Source organism: Callospermophilus lateralis, chromosome 3 (genome assembly GCF_048772815.1).
Source record: "Callospermophilus lateralis isolate mCalLat2 chromosome 3, mCalLat2.hap1, whole genome shotgun sequence".
NCBI classification, from domain to species: domain Eukaryota; kingdom Metazoa; phylum Chordata; class Mammalia; order Rodentia; family Sciuridae; genus Callospermophilus; species Callospermophilus lateralis.
Window position 1 is genome coordinate 151,957,349 of NC_135307.1, and position 23,578 is coordinate 151,980,926.

Consider the following 23,578-nt stretch of genomic DNA (forward strand, 5'->3'; position numbering starts at 1 on the left):
ACAGGGACAGGATAATCCCAGGCACCCATCACTTGTGTACACATGGAGGGAGTGTGCCACAGCCCCGGGCAGTGCCCAGACTCTCCTCACCATCTAAGCAGCAGCCAAGCTTCCAGGATGAGAGCCTAGGTTCCTATTCTCTCTTGTCCATTTCCCAGCAGTAGCTGCAGCTGGATACCTGCAATCCCACCCCATCTCTTCTCTTCAGTCCTCTGAGACCAGATATCCCAGATATCCCCAGTGACAGCACTGTCCCCAGTGTGCACACATAGGCCTCAGCTCCCCATGTGTGGCAGAACCTTCCTGCGTGGACCCCCAAGACAGCAACTACTCAGGAGGAATACATGTCACTATTTTATTGAGAAAGGCAGGAGAGGTCCCTATGGGCCAGGCACCAATGTGTTTGAAAAATAATGAGAAGGAACAGACAAGGGAAGAGTGACGTAAGCCATCTCCACTGGTCTGCTGGTGCTGGCACAACAAGGGCTGGGGGATATCTGAGGGTCTGGGGCATTACAGGGGAGTGGAGTGAGGAAGGGGTGGCCAATGCAGTTCTGCCTGGCAATACCCTTAGTCATTATGACAACTGTATTGTGTCATGGAGATCGTGTGCAGCCAGGGCACAATGTAGACCTGGAAAGAGCAGTAAGTCCTCTGCAAAAAGAAGAGAAAGGGACAATCAGTGTGTGATTCAGATAACAGGGAATATGTTCAATCTGAGATGTCAGAATTGGGGTACAGAATGATGGATGTGGAATTCTCAACCCCTATCTCCTTTGCCAGGTTCAATTTTGACATTCAACCAAACTCAGTATCTACTCATCACCCTGCCCATTGCTCTAAGTCCACAAGATAGCATGTGACTCTCGCCCCGGATCATGTATAAGTCTGTGGGAGCCCCAGGGGTGCAGGGCACGGAAGGCTGTCACGGTCCAAGTTCCCTCCACCTCCAGCACCTGGGCCAGCACCAACAGGGGCACAGAGGGAAGAAGTGGGCACAGGAAATACCCCTGAAATAGGGATCAGGGTTGGGGGAAGGTAGACAAGATGAGGGCAGATATCCCCAGGGCCATAGAGAGGCTGGCACTGAGAAAGCAGGGACAGCACCAGAGGGTTTCATCTGTTTACAGGCCCCTAATCTGTCCATCATGGCTCTGGGCAGGTGGCCAAAGGTGGGATTGACAGAGCTTTTTCTCTGTCCTCAGCAACCATCCCTGTAGCTATGCCCTCTCCAGGCCAGCAGGCAGCACACCCAAACACAAAAAGGTGTCCTCCTGGGACCCTAATTAAAAGGGAAAACCCACTGTGTAATTTAAGTTGATCATGTGTACCCACATGGCCCCTCCTGCAGCACCCCACATGTGTACAGGTCTGCATCTGCATAAACTCACACACACCCCACATTCACATGTATCTATTCACGTGCCACCATGCTCCCCCCGCTCATCTACACACGCAAACACATGCATCCATGCAAGTACATACAAGCATCTCTTGACACTCTCACACATGAGCATACAAACAAGCTCACGTGTCCCTCATTGATAATCAGCCCTGGGCCCACATCAATGACATACCTTGTGCTCATGTAGGTGCTCAACGAAGGGACATTCGGCCAGGTCAGACTGAGACTTAGTACAGGTGGTTCGACCTATCTCCAAATCCAAGTAGTAGTTTGTCCCAGTGACAACCTACAATGAAAAGAACAGGATTCATTTACAACACTCCAGGTCACTTTCACATGTATGCTGTTACTTTATGTCACTGAGTTAGTATCTTTACCTAGTGTGTTAGTCAGCTTTTCATCACTGTGACCAAAAACACCTGATATGAACTACTTAGAGAAGAAAAGGTTATCTTGGCTCACAGTTCCAGAGGTTTCAGTCCATGGTTGCCTGGCTGTGTCCAGGTGAAATCTTCTCAACCCCAGTGGGCACTCAGTTGCCCACAACTACTCACTATGGTGCATCTGTCTCAGGGTGGGGGACACTAGCCCCTTGAGGCTACTCCCAGGGAATGCTCCCAGGCATGCCATGCACAGGGAATTAAGGCTACTCAGGATATGTTGAGCGGTGCCTACTCAGAGGACTCTGAATGAGGTCCATCCTGAGGAAAAATCTGAGACACCCAGTACAAGCAGTCTATATGCTTATATCCACATGCTCTGAAAAATGTGTCCTTAGAGGATTTCACTGGGTAAATGGCATATTATACATAACAAACTAAAGATGGCTACAATGTCACTAGGTGATACAATCTTAAGGAACTGCAGTGTATATGTAGTCATCCTATGGGCACATGACTGCACATCACAGCTGGTGGGACCCTTTGAAATGTCAAGGTCATGAAAACAGACCAGGAGCTGCTCGGGATGAAAGGAGGCTGAGGAGATAGTGACTGCAGATAGTGACTGCAGCATACGAGGGCATCCATCAGTGGTCATCAGCAAATTTAAGTCTGTGAATTAAGTAACTGAATATGACAGTGTTAATTCTGATTTTCAAAACTGAATCTTAAATAAGAGAATGTCCATGTTTGCAAGCAAGGTGTGCTGAAAATGTTGCTTCTAAAAAGGTCCACAAAAATTAATGCATATAAGTACATGCATGTACACGTGTCCTGGGAGAGCAAGGTCAAAGGAGGAAACATGGCCTACTATTAGGATCTAGAGATGCAATGATGTCAAAATAAAAGGTGAAAGGAAAAAGCTTTTCAAAGATCTTTTAGTGAAGGCATGGGGGCGGGGGGGGGGGTAATCTGTTTTTTGTCTCCAATCATTTAGTAACAGTTCATACTAATTCCAGGCCCTCTCCAGGCAGGTGGTAGGGATCTATAACCAGGGCAGACCCTGACCTTGATCCTGACCTGTAGCTCTGGTGCCCCTTGCCTGCTGGTGGCTGGAAATAGAAATAAAGCGCCAGGAGCCCACCTGGAGTGCTAGGCAGGGTGGGTTTCCAGGCTAACTCTGAGTGAGGACAATCCCCAGGACAGGCCCGCAAAGGGCTATAGGGCCCGAGAAAATTACCTAGGACAGGGCTTGGGTGAGCAGCAGAGTGTGTAAATTCCCTGGCGGATCAGAACACCCCGAGCCCATAGGCTGCTGAGCTCTCTATAGCAGCAGGCAGTGTACCCAAGTGGGAAGCAGCAGCTAGAGGAGCGAGGGAGGGGCTGGGGACGCGTTTGATGCCCGTGAGGGGCAACTCCTATGATTCAGGCCTGGGGTACGAGCACGCACCTGCTTGCGGGCACGCACCACCCTGCGAACACGGCTATAGTAGGGATCATTGTTCTCCTGGTTGTAAACGCTGATGGCGTAGTCAATCGCCTGATGCACGCCCTCCTCGTGCATGTCTGCCTCCTCCAGACCGCCAAGCATTAGTTGAGAGCTCCTGAGTTCGGGTCTTGCGGGTCTTGCGGCATAGCCAGCCACCATGGCTGCCAGAAGGAGCAATGGGAAGTGCAGGGGTATCGCCATGGTTGGCTGGGACATGGAGCTGTACCTGCAACCGAGCGGAGAGTGATCCAGAAACTGAGTACTTAGTGGACTGCCACAGCACTTTTATCCCTCTCTGGCCCACTGTTCCTCCCCAATCCAGGCTCCTCCTTTTCCTGGCTGCCCCCTCTCTCCCCATCTTTAGATCCTGTTCTCTCCTCTGCACTTTGGGCCTCTTACATTGTCTCCCCTCCTTCCTTATCCCTCCCTCATTTGTCCCTTTCTCCATCCCACTCAGATTTCTTCTCCCACAATATACTCCATCTTCCTGCATCTCCCTCTCTTGCTTCCTCATCCTGGTCCCCCAGTTCTACTCCTGATCCTCCTTCTGAGCGCTTCTAAACTTGGGTCACCTTGGTTTCCACAAAGGAGTCTACTCTTTGTGAGCCCTGAAAAGCATTTGACCTTCCCAGCATGATTTCTTTTTTCTCCAGATAAGGAAAGAGCAATCTTTGCTTCCTGGGGTCATCAGAGGTCAGGGGGCATCTGTGAGCTGTGGGTCAAGGAATGGGAATTGCCAGAGCAAGCATGATATTTCAGATTTGCCAAAAAGAGCCAGCCTGTGCCTTGTTCTGGGACACTTCTTTGCCAAACATAAGTGAGTTAACCTTTATTAATTTTATAAGTTTATAAATTTATTAATTAATGAGTTTCTTAAGAATTCATTAACATTTAATAAGCAAAACTTTCAAGGGCTTCTCCCTAGGTCAGAACTGGAGGTGGAGCATAGGTGACTGACCCTAGACTTGACATTTTAAGACTGACTGCCCAGGAGAGACATAACATGAACTATGTGTAATTTTAACTTTCTAGGAAACATTTAAAAAAGTTAAGAAACACAGGTGACAATAATTTTAATGTTCTATTTAACCTTATATATGAAATGTTATTTTAACCCTTAGGAATGATTCATAGGAGATATTTTACATTCTTTGGTGTATGTGGGTGTTTATGATATTTGGGGTAGATGTTTGCTTAAATTGGCCCCATCTCAAGCACCCAGGGACTATGTGTGGTGGTGGCTGTGCCATTGCACAAGTCAGTTTCAGGTTGTGTGGTTGGGATGTGAGGAGGTGATTAATAATTAAGATCAGGGAGTCTCAGGTGTTCTGTTCAAAATGAAATAGAAGAAGTGAGAGTTGGGTCAGGAAGTTTCTTTGGGACCCACAATGATGAGAGGTCCTGTCTAGGGGAGACAGAACCAGCAGAACAATGGCCCTGAGGTGAAGTTGGATTGTGCCTGTTCTAGCAACAAGCAAGGGAGTGGCATGATCTGAAATCTCACCCTAGGGGTTGGTGGATAGTGCTCTGTGGGTGAGGCCTCGGGTGGGAGGGTAGGGAGACTCCTGCCAGGCCAATAAGAGATGGTAAGCAGCAGAGGGAATGAATCTTGGAGCACAGGACTACCCCTGCATCCCCCTTCTAGGGGCTGCACAGCCAGCTTTGGTTGAATGTTCCTTGCTTGGAAAACTTGCCCTACTTTCAAAAAATACCCCCCCCAAATGAGTTTTGATTTACATACAGTAATTATGTGTTGGGACTGAGAAATTTTAATGAATCCATGCATGAGAGTTACCCCTCTATCAAGATCTAGATTATTTGCATGATTCCAGAAAGCTTCCTGGTGCCCTTGAAAGGTGAAAAGCTTTGCCAGAAACCCCAGGAGGCACCTGGACCTTTGAAGCACACCCAGAAGGATTGTCTAGGGAAGGGCGGAGGGGATGGTCAACCAGCATCAGTCCAGACCTGCTGTGGTCTCAGCTAGGTGATGGGTGGGGCTGGGTCAGTAGGAATCCAGCATGATGTATAAGGAAAGACACCATCTCTAACACAAAAGTGCAAGACAGAAGAAACAAGTGTTGATGTAGAAGCTGTAGCAGGTTATCCAGATCTGTTTAAAATAATTGATGAAGGTGGCTACAATGAAAAAAAAGACACTTTCAATATGGAAAATACACCCTTATATTAGAAGAAGAAACAATCTAGACTTCCATAGCTAGTAGAGAAGTCAATGCTTCACAGCTTCAAAGGGAAGGGTGACATCTTATTAAGGACCTATATAACTGATGACTCTAAATTGAGACTAATGTTCCTTTATGGTTCTAAAAATCTTAGAGTGTTTAAGAATTAAACTAAATCTACTCTACCTTTGCCCTACAAAGCCTAGGTGACAGGACATCTGGTTCACAACATGGCTCAGTGAGGATTTTAAGCCCACTTTTGAGATCTACTGCTCAGAATAAAAAGATTGCTTCAATATTACTGCTCATTGACAATGCATCTGGTTACCCAAGGGTTCGGTGGAGACACATAACAAAAATGATTGCTATTCCCCTCCTGCTGACACTGATGCATTCTGAAGCCCATGGATCAAAGAGTTTTTACAAGTCTTATGATATAAAAAAATAAAGTCTTATTATTTAAACAATACATTTTGTAAGGCTATGGCTGCCTTAGAAAGTGTTTCTTTTGATGGAAGCAAATTGAAAACCTGAAAAAGGCTTCATTCTAGAGCCTGAACATTAACAAGAGTTTGGAAAATGTTGACTCCAACTCTCATGGATGACTTTAAGGGGCCCAAGACTTTGGTAAAGAAGTCACTATAGATGTGGTGAAAATAGAAGAGAACTAGAAATCAGTGGTTGAGCTTGATGTGACTGAATTGCTGCAATCTCATGATCAAACTTGAGTTAATGAAGATTTTTCTCTTCTAGATAGGCAAGGAAAGTGGTTTCTTGAGATGAATTCTGCTCCTGGTAAAGATGCCAGGACTACTGTTAGGATGACAACAAAGGATACAGAATAACATAGAAACTTAGTGGATAAAGCAGCAGCAGGATTTTGAGAGAATTGCTTCCAGTTTTGAAAGAAGTGGAATGCTGGGTCAAATACTATCATTAGTATGGCATGCTGCAGAGAAATATTTTGTGAAAGGAAAAGTAAATCAATGGGGTCAGCTTCCTGGTTGTCTAATTTTAAGACATGGCTGCAGCCACCCCAGTCTTCAGCAACCACCATCCTGACCAGTCAAGCAGCCATCAACATCGAAGAAAGACTCTCCAACAGCAGAAACTGTACTACTCACTGAACATCAGGCCAACCTGTTGATATCAATAAAAATGTGAAGACATTCTGAATAGAAACAATGGCCAACAACAATCAGTATATATTTTTTAAAGTGAAGATTATTACTGTTATTCAAAATAAAGAATTCTTAAAACTCAACATTTTAAGAAAATCAACAACCCAGTTAAAAAGTGGGTCAAAAACCTTAGCAGAAACTTCAGCAAAGAAGTTAAACAGATGGCAAATAAGCATATGAGATATGTTGCAAAAGGGAATTTAAAAATAAAACAATAGTAAGACACTACCATATACTTGTTAGGATGGCCAAAATCCAGAACACAGACATCATCAAATGTGGGCAATCATATGGTGCATCAGGAACTCTTATTCATTGCTGGATGGAAGGCAACAAAATAATATAGCTACTTTGGAAGACAGTTTGGTGGTTTCTTATAAAATTAAACATATTCTTTTGATACAATCCAGCTATCCAGGTCCTTTGTATTTTCCCAGAGAATCTGAAGATGTATTTTCTACATAGGATGGTGGAATGTGATAGACATTATCCAACATACATGTATGAAGACATGAATTGGTGTGAACATACCTTATATACAGAATGAAAAATTGTGCCCTATATGTGTAAATAAGAATTGTGGTGCATTCCGTTGTCATGTATTTAAAAAATAAAGTCAATTAAAATTGTTAAAAAAAAAACTATACATGGATGTTTATAGTACCATCATTCATTACTGCCAAAATTTGAAAGCAACTCATATGTCCTTCAGTATGATAAACTGTAGTCCATACACACAATGAACTATATTTTATATTATTCACCACAAAAAAAAGAAAAAAAAATGAACTTTCAAGCCTTGAAATGACATGGAGGAAACAAATTTATACTACTGGGTAAAAAAAGTCAATCTGAAAAAGCTACATATTTTGATTCCAACTATATGGCATATATAGCATTCTAGAAAAAGGAAAAGTTATGGACATATTTTAAAAGATCAGGGACTGTTATTGAGGAGGAGATTAAGTGGAGCATGTAGGATTTGGGGGGCCATGAAACCACTGTGTGAGACTGTAATGGTGGATACATGTGATTGTACATTTGTCCAAATCCCTAACTGTGTTTCCTAGTGTAGACTATGAACTTTGAATGGTAATGGTGTAGGGACGGAGGTTCATCATTTGAAACAAGTGTATCATTTTGGTGGAAGAGATTGATAATGGGAAGATTGTGAGTTTGGGGTAGGCAGCAACTATATGGAAAGTGTCTATACTTCCCTTCTCAGTTTTGCTGGGAACTTAAAACTATTCTAAAAAAAATGATATCTGATAAAGCACTATTATTTAAAAAATTAAAGTCAAAATAAAATAAAAGCAAAATGAATAAGCAAACACAAAAACCCAATCGGTCACCAGAATATGAAGAAAAGTCCTGGGTTGGACATCTTTCTGAAGGGCATAGAGTGGGCTATATACTGCACTATATGTTTTCCTTGAGGAGATGGGTGAAGCACCACCCAGCAGAGGTCATTTACACATTGACTGGGTTTATCCAGGATCTGGGAGGCCTGTGGAGTTTAACCAACTGACCAAATCCAAGAGTTTGGGTAGCACTGTCCTCTCTGCCTAGTTAGCTCCCATAATGCTGGGCTGCTTCATTCATCCCAATTTCTTTATGTATTAATTGCTTAAATAACTTGTGAAGTGGTAATAAATTCATGTTTAATAAGCAATAAGCGATTTGTACTTTTCTTCATTACCTCTCCCCCATTGACTGGCTCACACCAGGGACATCTGCATATAATAATTGGCAATTGGCTCCATTATAACAAAAATTGGGCAGGAACTTCAAGTAAGGTGACAGCTAGGCATTGATCACTATGTTTTGCAATGTGGTCATCAACAGTAATCTTGAAAAGAGCAGCTTTGTTTGAATGGATGATCTGAACACCTGACTGAAGTAGAGTTAGGACAAAGAAGAAAAGAAGAGAGTTAGGAAGAGCAGTAGGTGGGTTATGTGGACAGGCCTGCATTCACCAGAGGGGCCCCTGAGATAGCCATGGGGCAGATTTAGCCAACGGTGCCCAATACTTAGATTTTTCTGAAAATAAATCAGAAATCTAGATTTTTAATGAGAAGCCAATTATAATTATTCTTTAACAGTAACAGAAAGTTGCTCCCGAGTCTCTACTCTTCATCTGGAACCTTGATGATGTCACAGAAGGTTTAGAACACTGATTTCAACACCCCTGGAGATGACTTTCCCCTTAAGAATCTCACACCAAAGAATGAGCATACTACCTTAATACAAGGTTTCCCCGCAAGGTAGTAGCAGGAGGATTCTTATTTTCATAGCAATACAAAAATTTCTATGGTTTTAACCAATGGTGGTTCATCCTGACTAATGTAGCCAAATCTACCCTGTCCTGTGTGTGCACTAATTATGTTTTTGACTTTTGGCTCAGGATTTTTTATCTGCAGTTACTCAAATAGATTTTATTAGGTACAGGTGAGGGAAAGGGGGATGCTTTGAGTCCAGATGATGGAAGTTTGGCATGTATTGTTGGTGGAAAAGTTTAGGGTAGAGCTGTAGTCTGAGTGGCCAAAGTGAGTGCAGAGAAGACCAGGTAACAAGATGTCATCAAGGCCTTAGAGAGCCCTTCTGGAGGTCCCCCTATAAAATGTGGATTGTTGGGCTCCTGAAATATCTAAGGATTGAAGGGAATTACCCCAAGGACGCTATGTAAACTGCCTCAGGAGGAGCCATCAGGTTATGAAGTCCACATCATGAGGCTCAAGCTGGGATTTTAAAGGCAAGGAGGAAAAATATCTGGAATTGACAATGAGCAGGGAGAAAAGCCATCCCACCCTAGTTCAGGCTCTGTGGTCAGAGAGCTGCAAGAGAGCAGTATCCACCTCAAGTGGACAGCAGGGAAAACAATGTCCTCATAAAAAGGCAGGGGGAAAAGGTAAGACTTTCCTCTGCACCTAAGACAGAGGTCAAGTTCTCGTCCTGCCTTCCTGGACCAGCTTTCTGGCCACTTCTCAGCCTTGCCCATCCATCACGTCTTTCCAGGGTGCTGCCCACAGCCTTCCCTTCAGTTCCTGAGAGAGAGCACACCCTCTGCCTGTCCCAAGGCCTTGGCACTAACTGTTCCCTAGACAGGGAAGCCTCCATGCTGATCTCCAACTAGAAGCCTGTCCCCCCACAATGCCCACATCAGATCTCAGCACACCTGAATCTCTTCCAAAGCTGACTTCCACTGAGGTGACTCTGACTTACTTTACTTACCTCCTAACAGGCTCAAGATGCTCCCAAAGAGAGCCCGCGAGGGGTGAAAAGAGAGTTGTCCAAGATCAGGTCCTGGGTTCCTGAGCTTTGAGCAAAGTGCGCTAGAGTCAAAACATAAATGAAAACATCTGTCTAAAGCCACCTGTATCTCCATCAACCCACTGAGTTATCAGAATGTCAGGCTATGTTGGAAACATCAAATCATAATATCAAATCCATCATTCAAAGGAGTAAGTCTCCTCACTACCTCCCCATTCTACTCTTACCCACGACCAACCCGTAAACAGCATCATGAAAGGAAACAAACAGGGAGAAAGAAAGAACACCAACCACCAGGACACCCAGCACCACTGTAGAGATGAAGCCCTTGGGAATTCACACAGGTGTTCAAGCTGCCACCTGCTATGGTAATGACAGGTTGCAATGAATGATCTGTGAGTCCCGTCTCCATTTGATGCCATGTTATTCCAGTGGTTTTTAGGGTGATAGACTCCAGCCCATTCAGTGACTGATTGCTTCATGAATATCAGTCAAACAGGCTCCCCAGCATCTGCTTCTCTAGGCTACAGCTGTTCCTGACTCTCATAAAACCCCTTAAAGTAGTAATGAAGAGTAGATGTTCACCTTACCTAGGTTTGACCAGCAAATGAGGTGAGGAGGAAAGCACAGCAACTAAACCTCCCTGGAAATCCAAGGAGCTTTATGACACAACAGACACCCCACCCTGCCCCACCCTAGATGCAACGAGGAACCTCACCTTTGTAGATTCCTTGTTTAGCTGTACAGGTTTGGGGGGGGAGGGCTTAAAGCAACTCAAGAGAATACAATAAGGTTAGGAAAAATACTTCTCACTTCTAGAAATACAAACACATTTATAAACCAGAATTTCATTTTCCTTATTGAATGGCTCCAGTTGGATATTCTTTTTAGAAGGGGAGAGATAAGCTGAATTTCTGGAACTCAAAATGTTAGAAATCAGGCATAAAGCTAAAACTGTCAAGTCCCTCTGGCCTCTTACTAACACTAGGCTTTATGTGATTGAGTGTTAGTTAGAAACAGCATTTTTATCCTATCTTTTTGGGAGTTTCTTGAAGGGTCAAGGATGTTAAATAGGGCTTTGCTCTGGCAAGCTGAGAATTTCTAGATGATTGAATTAAGGAACCATTAGTTTCCCTTCTTTTTTCCCAAAGAAAAAGCAACCCATCTCCCACCTCCTCTTCCCTTTCCTTTGAAGCCAAAGAGGAAAGAGAGTGGAATGAATCTGACATAACTTTTCTATGTACATATATGAAAACACCACAGTGAATCCTACCACCATGTAGATCCACAAGACTGGGATCCTAGTAAGAATAAGATATATTCCATGCTTGTATAATTATATCCAAATGAACTCTATTGCCATGAATAACTAAAAAGAAAAAATAAGAAATGGTTAAAATGTCATCATAATTCTTGATGAAAAGGTTAAATAAATTTGTTAGAGTTTTTTTGTCTGCTGCCAATGGAAGCCAACTACTGACCTAGTCAAGAACTAAATAATGAATGGAATTTATGAGGAGTGATTGGGGTATCTCATGAGTTCAAGGAAGGAATGACCATCCATCTCAGCAGGAAGCAACAAGAGACTCAGCAGGAGAAGGTAACACCTCTCTGGAATGATGCCACCAACTCAGCTCAGCTCCAACCACCCCCAGGTCCTACATTTCTCAGTTTTTCTTACTAAACTTTCTGCTAAATAGGATATGATAGGCTAAGCCTGTGTCATATGACCAGCTCAGAATCAAATAAATGTGACTACAGGGCAAGAGTCATAACTTACCAGCAAAGCTGTTGGGGCCATCCTGTGAATGACAATAGATCCTAAAGAGAGGCATAGGAGGGGTATACTTAGTTTTACTTGTGCCAAAGATGGAACTCAAATTAGGTTGCAATAGCTGGCAAAATAGAGATTCAAGAAGATATCCAGGGAAGGGGAAATGTATACCTTTGAACCCAGGTCTGTGATTTGTGCCCCTCATTGTAGCCCTGTTCCTCAGCATAGTGAGCAAGCACACCACTGGTAGGAAAAGGAAAATGGGGTATCTGTGGAGTAGCCAAGTCTTTAGATCAAGTTACCAATGACCCAATGCTTACCATTTAGTCCTGAATTTATTTGAATCCCCAGCAACATGAAACATTATTTGGCATTACTTTTTAAGGGTCAATAATTTCTTCAATTTTGTGCCTTGCCTATACTCCTTAAAGGTTCCTCCAAAACTTCTGGCTTCGTTTTTCTGACTTTCTAGGATCCTTCCTCAGAATTTTCCAGCATCCCCTTCACTCAAGAAATCATACCACTTTGAAGTTGGGTGAAAAATAATTTTTTCCAGCATTCTAGCTGGAAATAAAATCCTAATAACATTAGGATTTATATATATATATATATAAAAGACTTAGTGAGATGTATGTTGACTCCAACACCTCTTTGTTTCCACCTTATTTGGCTTTAAAATTTTAATGTTAAATCTGATAATCCCAGTAAGAGTCACATGTCCTTCTCTAAATCAGGCAGCTGTCACTTGTGGGGCTCGATGCAGTAGCCATGACTGTCACCATTGGGAGTCAAGGGGGACTGCTAAAAGAAGGAAGGACTTCTGTGAGCCAGGATATCCCCCAAGAGCCTCTGCACAGGGGCAGAGCAAAAGGTCTTATGTAGATTTCACTCTGGAAAATGACCTGCTCCTAGAGAAGAAGACATGCACTGCCTTTCCAGTTGGCTTTTATGGTGGAGAGGGTGGGAGACAAAGTAGATGAGAAGACCTTTGCTTATGTCAATAAAAAGCCACCTTCTGAAACATATATTCTCTTCTGGATACTATTGACCTTCTGCTCATTCTACTTCTCTGTAAGGCAGAATATCTCTGTAGGATGACTCCCAGGGGTTGATCAGAAGGTTGAATGGGTCCTGCTGCAGTTTGAGAGATGATTTCTGTGGGTAACTTGATCTTCACTGCTCCAACTCCAGGTAAATGTACCTCCCTTACTTTTGGAAATAGTGCCTCCAAATCCCCTCCAACAACATAACAGAATCATTAATTACAATATTCTCAACCCACCCCTGCCTTTGGTTGATTCCAAAACTGGGCAACAAAACTTTCTGACAAATCTGAGTTCTTCTGCAGAATTTTTTAAATTGGAACTTAAAATTTCTTTTTAGTAGAAACACTTGGATGACAAACACCCGGGAAACAGCCTCCATTATGTTTCCATATTGTGGAGAAGCATGTCTGAGAGTGATGCTAAAATACAAAGAAAACCAGAAATAAGAGAGGCCTGACAGTAACCATTTTCTGGATTTAACATTGTCTAAAGTATTCCTCTATCTTTTCTCATCCTGATTTTTATCCTGAGTTAGTTTGAGTTTGAGCCTAGAACTTGCAACCAAAAAATCCTAGCTGTACCAGAAACAATCAATCATGAAACTGGAGAATCCCAAGTGATAGAGTATCATGGGTCATTTATCCCCATTGTGATAGAGAAACAGCTGGTAACCTAGGGTACAGATGGACCTGGTGGCCCCTAACATACTCCAGTCATTTCTGCCAACACATGGTCTCCAGCTCAAATCCCACAGTCTCTTCATATGAGAATCTTGCCAAATTTCCTCCAAACACATTTGCAGGGCAGGTTAGAAGTGCCAGGGAGGTCATATCAGTAAGCAGTAGTGGATAACGCCACCCTCTGTTAGTATGGATGTTGAGGGCCACAACCAAGTTAAGATGGCGCCTGGCACTTTGCCAGGAGGAGTGGTTTGTGAGCCAACGCCAGCGAGCCATTAAGATGATGAGGATTCCTTAATGACTGACTGCTGTGTCTAGATGATGTCAATTAAGTTAAGCTGTGTGTAATTAGTTGGGTATATGTACCTCTGCGGTCCGGCAGAGAAGCGGCTCCTGCTACCTTGGGTGCCCACTACTTTGAGTTCTGGCTCAGTTCCCGCTGAGTTCACGCGCAGTAAAGTAGTTCCTGCTTCACCCTTCAAGTTGCTTGTCACCTCTTGGTTATTTTGCTCAGCGGGACTTAGGCAGCCCAGCCAGACTTTGGCATATGTATTCTTGCTGCACACGCTGTCCCTGAGTTCCCTACTGGGATTAGCCCCTGTGTCCCACACTCATTCACCTGATGATAATAATTGATAATGTACCTTTCCTTGGATCTCTTCCCCACCTTGTTTCACTTCCCTACTGGCATGTCCAGAGATAATTTTGAATTTGCCATCCATTCTCAGCATCTCTTTCTGGGGAAGTTCGAGCTAAAACAACAGATAATAAGGCTTCCTCCCTAAGTGTTTGCCACCAAGTAGAATATTAAACATGACCATAAAGCCTTTTACATCCCTTCAGTTAAGGTGTAGGGTTTATATCATCTGGGGAAACTCTGTATTTACTTTGAGCAATGAAGATGGTGGAGGTGATGTGATGCCCGATCTGGCAACTCACCCTGGCAATCCAGTATCTAGTCTGTGAAGAAGCTCATTCTGGTCACTTCAAGAAGCCACATGGAAAGAGAGCTCTGCTGGCGAGTTGACAGCTGTTCAGCCATCTCAGATGAGCCTCCAGCATACAAGGGAAGTTGTCTTGAACCTACGGCCCTATCAAGCCTTAAGGTGACTATAACCCAGCCAATATCTAACTGAAGCCATAGAAGAGCCCCCAGTGAGAATTTATCAGTGAAAATCAGCCAGAAGAGGTTATAATAATCATGTTAAGCCATTAAATTGGAGGTAATTTGTTACACAAAAATGATGAACAAGCCAGGGTGTGGTGTCACACGCTTGTAATCCCAGTTGCTCGAGAGGCTGAGACAGGAGGATCACAAGTGCAAAAAAGCTGGCCACCTCAGCCACTAGGGAGGCCCTAAACAACTCAGCAAGACCCTGTCTTTAAATAAAATATATTTTTAATAGGTCTGGGAATGTGGCTCAGTGATTAAGTGCCCCTGGGTTCAATCCTCAGTGTCAAAAAAGAGGGAAAAAAAGTGCCATAGAGAAAAACAAACTGGTTCAAACTGAGAACAGAGAGAAAAAAGCAAGACCAGAGTACAGGAAGGTGCTGAAAACCAGCTTTCACATTTGTTCTCAGCCTGAAAGCCGATGAGGCACAGGGAATCTTCCCAGAGGGCAGAACCAAGAGCAGCTGAATGACAAGGGAGTCAGGAAAATGCAAAATTAAAACTTATTATGAACTTCACTCTCCCTGACCAAAAGTTTATAGTAAAACCACCCTAGATTGATGTGTCATCTTCCATTTTTTTTTCCTTTTATAAAGGAGACTTTTCATCACACTTAATTCCATTAGATCTGAAAGAGATAACTTAGATGCAGCTCACGTCTCTGGCTCCAGTCATCCGGGAGTCCCAATTGCACTCTTGAACTTGCTGCAGTTCAATTTTGTGAACCAATAAATTCCACCTTTTAAATAATCCAAAATTTATTAGATTTCTGTGACTTGCAATCAAATTAGTCATGCTTCTGAGGCTAAGTAATGTTCCCCTGGGGAGAGTTACCCTGTACCTGCCAGCACCCTGATTAAACAGAGAAGCTTTCAGAGCTGATGTATCTGTTAGTTTTTGCTGCATAACAAACCACTCCACAATGTATAGTCTTTGCATTACTGGGCATCTCTGCTACCTGTCTAGAGTTTGTTGATCTTAGCTGGATAAGTCTGAGGTCTTATGGGTCTTAGATCTATAGAGAGGTTGACTGATCTTAGTTGATATAAGATGACCTCAGTCATATGTCTGGCAGGTAGATGGCAGTCAGATGGTTGATGGAGGTGACTGAGGCTTATTCTGTATCAGGCTAATAATGTAGTGGTTTCTTCACATGATGGTTTAACAGATTTCTTTGGTTAACTAATATTTCTATTTGTTCTTTTTAGTTATACATGACAGTAGAATGTATTTTGATATATGATTCATAATGGAGTACAACTTCCCATTTTGGGGTTTGTACATGATGTGGAGTTACACTGGTCGTGTATTCATATGCAAACATAGGAAAGTTATGTCTAATTCATTCTACTGTGGAAGACATCTTTTGACATCAATATTTAGTCTTCTGATGTTTCACATCTCTCTTCATTTACTTAGACCATCTTTCATTTCTCAGAGTAGCAAGGCCTTAGTGTGAAAAAATCCTCACAGATATAAACCCAATGAGAGAGAACTGACCTGAGCTCAGATGAGGAAAGCCTAAGAAGGACCCGACTGTGACAAGATCTAAATTGTAGCCCCATGCACAAAGAACATCACACACTCAGAAGAAGTTTGGTAGCCACTAGGCCTGGAAGAAGGTAGGTAGTGAGGAAGGCATAATAACAAGCAGAACAGATGCCACAGAATATGAAAGAGAGAGAACATGAAGAAGAAAATGAAAGTTATGCTAGAAAGCACAGTATAAAACGTATGAATTCAAATCTCTACAATAGCCAAAGTTAACAAAAACAACAACAAAAAATTGAAATTAAGCCAAAAGGAAAACCTGGGGCCTGTATCTAACTGAGGACTGAGGAGAGTACACACTAGCCTGACTGAGCTGCTATGGACTCTTATTTAGGACAAGAGCAGAAGCACAACTATAAGAAGAATCAATTTCTTTCTTGAAGATGTTTCACTGAGTTTCTGGGGGTTTTGCCTGGGTTTTAACAACTGGTCCAATGTATTACAGAGGAATATTTGCTTTGAAAATAAAATTTAAAAGGTTAAAATTATAAATCTAGACCACAATTCAAGCCACCAAACTAATAGCTTTGTCTATGGATGGTACTATGAATCATTAATTACTTGCTAATTTTACTTGTTCTGTGATTTTTCTCCCTCCTACTTTTTAAATAATTTTTCAATTGGCTCAAATTAGTTATACCAGTAGAATGCATTTTGACACATTGTACACTAATGGAGCACAACTTCTCATTCCTCTGGCCATACATGGTGCAGAGTCACACCAGTAGTGTAATCATACATTATGTAGTGTAATAATATCTGACTCATTCTACTGTCCTTCCAATTCCCACAGCCCCGCTCCTCCCCTCACTTCCTTCTACACAATCCAAAGTTTCATTCTGCCCTGCTGCCCCACCCCCCCCCACGCACACACACAAACTATGAATCATCATCCTCTTATCAGAGAAAACATTTGTCCTTTGGTTTTTTGGGGATTGGCTTATTTCACTTAGCATAACATTCTCTAGTTCCATCCATTTACCTGCAAATGCATAAATTCATTATTCTTTAAGGCTGAGTAATATTCTAAAAGGACTTTGGAAACATTCACTCCCCTCTTAGAAGAATATGGTTTGAAAGTAACCACCCCAACTTCCCCTGATACCCTCTTCCTGGTTATTGCAGACTAGTCAAACGTGGGCAGGGGTTCTAGCTCAGTCAATCAAACAATACTCAGAAGATGTGGAATTGGAGTAGACCCCATTGTCTGGCTGTACAGAATTGAGCTGATTACTCACATGGACTCAGGCTACAAATCTGGGCTATGACACTGAGATCCCAGGAAAGCAGTGGGACAGTGGAGGGGACATTCTACAAAGGCAATGGAGGTGTGGAGGTGAGAGAGAATATAGTCAAGTGGGTAGGCAGAGGCAAGGACAACAAAAGACCTTCCTGTTTTCACATGCCCAAGTGCTGCTTATCCACTGCATTCTGGATGGTATATATGATATAACTCATCTGCTTAGTATTTAACTTCTTTGAGTAGGTTTCTATTATACCACCACCACCCCCCAAAAAGCACCAAGAGTTTATATGATTAAACTACAACCTATCTTCTTCCTGCTTCACCCAATCAGTTCCTACATAGCATCTGTTGTTTTCATATCCTTGGTAAAATAAGATGACTCAAGACCATATAAAAACAGTGTTTGTCTGGGGTTAGTACACCTTATGCACTGGTAAAATAAATAAAGAGATAGATAGATAGATAGATAGATAGATAGATAGATAGATAGATAGATAGCCTATAAAAAGGAGAAAACAAATTAATTTACAAGTTAACTTTTACTAGACTTGAGATATATTCCCTTAGAGGGGTAGGGGGAAAATTGGGACATTTCACAAGTTCAGAGGGAAGAAAACTTCTTGCTATTGTTTTCTCTCAAGTGAATCAAATGTGGGTAGCCAGGACATGATGCATAAAATAAAATCTCATCAAGGTTCAGTCAACAACTCTGCAAAATAATGGTCAAAACTACTCTTCATAACAGGAAGAATCTAGGTGATTGAACTGAATCAGACTCCCTTTCTCCAGGGAAATTTAATGGAATTAAAATTTCCCGGACGGGGGATCCAACATGGCGGCCGGCGAGGAAGCTGCACTTTCAATATCTCCACATTAACGGGATCAGAAACACCAATTAAAACAGCTACATTCTACCTACTGAGGATCTTCTAGCAAAATTCCGTTGAAAGGAGACCTGCCGAGAATTAGTAAGTTTATTAGACGTGACAGTTTGCCCCAGACAAGTGAAACTTGACCGGCAGCGCGGGCTCAGAGTCCAATCCCGTGGCCACCCGCCGCTTCTGCAAGCGGCAGGCGGCCCAGAGCAGCGCGGCAGAAGGGTCCCCGCCCAGCCAGCAGACAGCTCCCGCCATCCCGGCTACCCTGGCGGCCCTGCTTTCGCTCGGCGAACAGCCACCCCACCCGGCTGGTTCTTAGCCACGCGGCTGCAGTCACCCAGCTTTACAAGCGGCCCCCGGCGGCCCTGCTCAGCGAGAAGGGTCCCCGCCCGGCCGGCAGACAGCTCCCGCCATTCCACTCTTGTTCTGCAAACAGCCACCCCGCCCGCCTGGGTCTTAGCCACGCGGCTGCAGCCACCCGGGTTTACAAGCGCCCCCGGCGGCCCTGCTCGGCGAGAAGGGTCCCCGCCAGGCCGGCAGACAGCTCCAGCCATCCCGCTCTTGCTCTGCAAACAGCCACCCCGCCCGCCTGGTTCTTAGCCACGAGGCTGCAGCCGCCCGGCTTTACAAGCGCCCCCGGCGGCCCTGCTCAGTGAGAAGGGTCCCTGCCTGGCCAACAGACAGTTTCCGCCATCCCGGCTACCCTGGCGGTCCCGCTCTTGCCCTGCAAACAGCCACCCCGCCCGCCTGGGTCTTAGCCACGCGGCTGCAGCCACCCGGCTTTACAAGCGCCCCCAGCGGCCCTGCTCTGCGAGAAGGGTCCGGGCCCTGCCGGCAGACAGCTCCCGCCATTCCGCTCTTGCTCTGCAAACAGTCACCCCGCCCACCTGGTTCTTAGCCACGAGGCTGCAGCCGCCCGGCTTTACAAGCGCCCCCAGCGGCCCTGCTCGTCGAGAAGGGTCCCTGCCCGGCCGGCAGACAGCTCCCACCATCCCGGCACTCCTGGCGGCCCGCCCGCTCTGTGAAGGGTCACCCCGCCCGGCTCTTAGCCACGCGGGCGCCATCTGCCTGGCTCTGTGGGCGCCCCCGGCGGCCCAGCGCAGCCAGAAGTGTCCCCGCCTGGCCCGACAGAAGGCACGTGCCCTTCCGGCTCTGCTAACGGCCCTGCCCACCCGGGAAAGGGCTCCCCCCCTTGAGAGGATGGGAAGGAAATCTAACCAAGCCTCTATGAATTAGCGAACTGGGATCTAAAACCAGAGATTGTGTCAGACCAGAGACAAGCCAGTTCCACCTCTCCCTTCGGTCACTCCTGCAAGGAGCCAGGGGCCCGCCATAGCAGAGAGGGGAAGTCACCAAAGATCGGCCAAAGAGATTCCTTCCCAGCGGATTCTAAATTAGCAGGAGCGGTGAGGGAGCCGGCCGGAGCTGGCGGGAACCGCGGCAGCGGCACGGGAACCGGCGGGAGCCGCGCGGCGCGGGTCTCCCAGCTACAGCTCCCACCAGTGCTGACAACTGAGGTCTCTTGCACCAGATACGGGGGCGTGGCTACCAGAAGGTAAGCAAATTTGCTGGGGGTTCTCAGCCCCAAGCTCTACAAACTTAGGGCCTGAGGGAGGCAAACAAGGAGAGTGTGCCCAGGCACTAATGAAACAGCTGCTCCACGCGTGTGCAAGGTAGGCGGAACCGTGACCACCGACAAAACAGGCCCAGTGGCCCGCCAGATACATTGCCCCGGTCGGGGGAGGGCAGAGCCGCCACCAGCGCCTTTTAGGTAGACAGATCTGCAACCGACAGACAGAACAGGCCTAGTGGCCAGCGGAGGGGCAAAGCCGCTGCTCACGCCTGCAAGGTAGGCGGACCTGTGACCACCGAAAGAACAGGCCCATCGAAAGTACAGGTACAGCGGCCTCCTGGCTTGGAAGGCACATTGCCTCAATTGGAGGAGGGGCAGAGCCACCGCCAAAGCCTGCGAGGGAGACTTTGCAGCTATACAAGAGCAATATAAATATATAGGGGGAAAAATCAATAACACAACAGTTTCACCAAGCAGAAAGAAACGCGATCAGTATGAAAAGACAAGGAAAGAAAGGACCACAAGCAATGCAGGTCAACTCAACTTTAGAAGAGGTAATATCTGCAGCAGATGGAATGTCAGATAAAGAATTCAGGATATACATGCTTCAGATGATCTGGAGTCTCAAGGAAGACATTAGACAGCAAAATCAGACAATGAAAGACCACTTCGACCACTTCGACAATAAATTACATAAACAAATCCAAGAAGCAAAAGATCAATTATACAGGGAGATAGAGGTTATAAAAAACAAACAAACAGAAATCCTGGAAATGCAGGAAACAATAAACCAACTTAAAAACTCAATTGAGAATACTACCAGCAGAGTAGAACACTTAGAAGATAGAACATCAGACAATGAAGACAAAGTATTTCAACTGGAGAAGAACATAGACAGCTCAGCAAAGCTGTTAAGAAACCATGAGCAGAACATTCAAGAAATATGGGATAACATAAAGAGACCCAACTTAAGGGTCATGGGGATACAGGAAGGTATTGAGGTCCAAACCAAAGGAATGAGCAATCTATTCAACGAAATAATACGAGAAAACTTCCCAGACTTGAAGAATGAGACAGAATCCCAAATCCTAGAAGCCTACAGGACGCCGAATGTGCAAAATCATAAGAGATCCACAACTAGACACATTATAATGAAGATGCCCAACATACAGAATAAGGAGAGAATTTTAAAAGCTACAAGAGAAAGGAAGCAGATTACATTTAGGGGTAAACCAATCAGGATAACAGCTGATCTTTCAACACAGACTCTGAAAGCTAGAAGATCCTGGAATAACATATTTCAAACACTGAAAGAAAAGGGGTTCCAACCAAGAATTGTGTATCCCGCGAAATTAAGCTTCAGGATGGAAGATGAAATTAAAACCTTCCATGATAAACAAAAGTTAAAAGAATTTGCAGCTAGAAAACCAGCTCTTCAAAACATCCTCGGCAAAATATTACAGGAAGAGGAAATGGAAAATATCAATGAAAACCAACAGCGGGAGGTAGTACAGTAAAGGTGGGGGGGAATAATCAAAGAGGAAAACAAACCATGTTTAGTAACATAAATAAACAAATATGGCTGGAAGAACAACCCATATCTCAATAATAACTCTAAATGTTAATGGCTTAAACTCACCAATTAAGAGACACAGGCTAGCAGAATGGATCACTAAATAAGACCCAACAATATGCTGCCTTCAGGAGACGCATTTGATAGGAAAAGACATACATAGACTGAAGGTGAAAGGTTGGGAAAAATCATATCACTCATATGGACTTCAGAAACAAGCAGGAGTGTCCATACTCATTTCAAATAAAATAGATTTCAAGCCAAAGTTAATCAAAAGGGATGAAGAGGGACACTACATACTTCTCAAGGGAACCATACACCAACAAGACATAACAATCATAAATATATATGCCCCAAACAATGGTGCAGCTATGTTCATCAAACAAACTCTTCTCAAGTTCAAGAGTCTAATAGACCACCATACAATAATCATGGGAGACTTCAACACACCTCTCTCACCACTGGACAGATCTTCCAAACAAAAGTTGAATAAGGAAACTATAGAGCTCAATAACACAATTAATAACCTAGACTTAATTGACATATACAGAATATACCACCCAACATCAAGCAGTTACACTTTTTTCTCAGCAGCACATGGATCCTTCTCAAAAATAGATCATATATTATGTCACAGGGCAACTATTAGACAATATAAAGGAGTAGAGATAATACCATGCATATTATCTGATCATAATGGAATGAAATTGAAAATCAACGATAAAAGAAGTAAGGAAAAATCATGTATCACTTGGAGAATGAACAATAGGTTACTGAATGATCAATGGGTTATAGAAGACATCAAGGAGGAAATTAAAAAATTCTTAGAGATAAATGAAAACACAGACACAACATATCGGAATCTATGGGACACATTGAAAGCAGTTCTAAGAGGAAAATTTATTGCTTGGAGTTCATTCCTTAAAAAAAGAAAAAACCAACAAATAAATGATCTAATACTTCAACTCAAAATCCTAGAAAAAGAAGAGCAAAACAACAGCAAAAGAAGTAGAAGACAAGAAATAATTAAAATCAGAGCTGAAATTAATGAAATCGAAACGAAAGAAACAATTGAAAAAATTGACAAAACTAAAAGTTGGTTCTTTGAAAAAATAAATAAAATCGACAGACCCTTAGCCACGCTAACAAAGAGAAGAAGAGAGAGAACTCAAATTACCAGCATACGGGATGAAAAAGGCAATATCACAACAGACACTTCAGAAATACAGAAGATTATCAGAAATTGTTTTGAATCCTTATACTCCAATAAAATAGAAGATAGTGAAGGCATCGATAAATTTCTTAAGTCATATGATTTGCCCAGATTGAGTCAGGAGGATATTGACAACCTAAACAGACCAATATCAATTGAGGAAATAGAAGATACCATCAAAAGACTACCAACTAAGAAAAGCCCAGGACCGGATGGGTATACAGCAGAGTTTTTCAAAACCTTTAAAGAGGAATTAACACCAATACTTTTCAAGCTATTTCAGGAAATAGGAAAAGAGGGAGAACTTCCAAATTCATTCTATGAGGCCAACATCACCCTGATTCCTAAACCAGACAAAGACACTTCAAAGAAAGAAAACTACAGACCAATATCTCTAATGAACCTAGATGCAAAAATCCTCAATAAACTTCTGGCGAACCGGATACAAAAACATATCAAAAAAATTGTGCACCATGATCAGGTAGGATTTATCCCTGGGATGCAAGGTTGGTTCAATATACGGAAATCAATAAATGTTATTCACCACATCAACAGGCTTAAAAATAAGAACCATATGGTCATCTCGATAGATGCGGAAAAAGCATTCGACAAAGTACAGCATCCCTTTATGTTCAAAACTCTAGAAAAACTAGGGATAACAGGAACATACCTCAACATTGTAAAAGCAATCTATGCTAAGCCTCAGGCTAGCATCATTCTGAATGGAGAAAAACTGAAGGCATTCCCTCTAAAATCTGGAACAAGACAGGGATGCCCTCTCTCACCACTTCTGTTCAACATAGTTCTCGAATCACTGGCCAGAGCAATTAGACAGACGAAAGAAATTAAAGGCATAAAAATAGGAAAAGAAGAACTCAAATTATCACTATTTACAGATGACATGATTCTATACCTAGCAGACCCAAAAGGGTCTACAAAGAAACTATTAGAGCTAATAAATGAATTCA

General features: G+C 43.5%; 1 protein-coding gene across 3 annotated transcripts in view; it reads right to left on the reverse strand.

The window, feature by feature from the left end:
* Positions 1 to 372: 372 nt before the first annotated feature.
* Positions 373 to 23,578, reverse strand: part of LOC143394286 (cystatin-C-like) — a 166,193-nt gene continuing 142,987 nt past the window's right edge. The window contains exons 1-5 of one of the 3 annotated variants that reach the window (XM_076848895.1): positions 11,686 to 11,728; positions 9,867 to 9,967; positions 3,236 to 3,500; positions 1,578 to 1,691; positions 373 to 654 (exon numbers count right to left, since the gene is read on the reverse strand). In XM_076848895.1, coding sequence (XP_076705010.1) covers positions 571 to 654; positions 1,578 to 1,691; positions 3,236 to 3,490 — 453 coding nt within the window. In that variant the 5' untranslated portion in view covers positions 3,491 to 3,500; positions 9,867 to 9,967; positions 11,686 to 11,728 and the 3' untranslated portion in view covers positions 373 to 570. Of the gene's footprint in view, positions 655 to 1,577; positions 1,692 to 3,235; positions 3,501 to 9,866; positions 9,968 to 11,685; positions 11,729 to 23,578 lie in introns of those variants that run through there. The other 2 variants (XM_076848894.1, XM_076848896.1) reach the window with 2 other exon arrangements.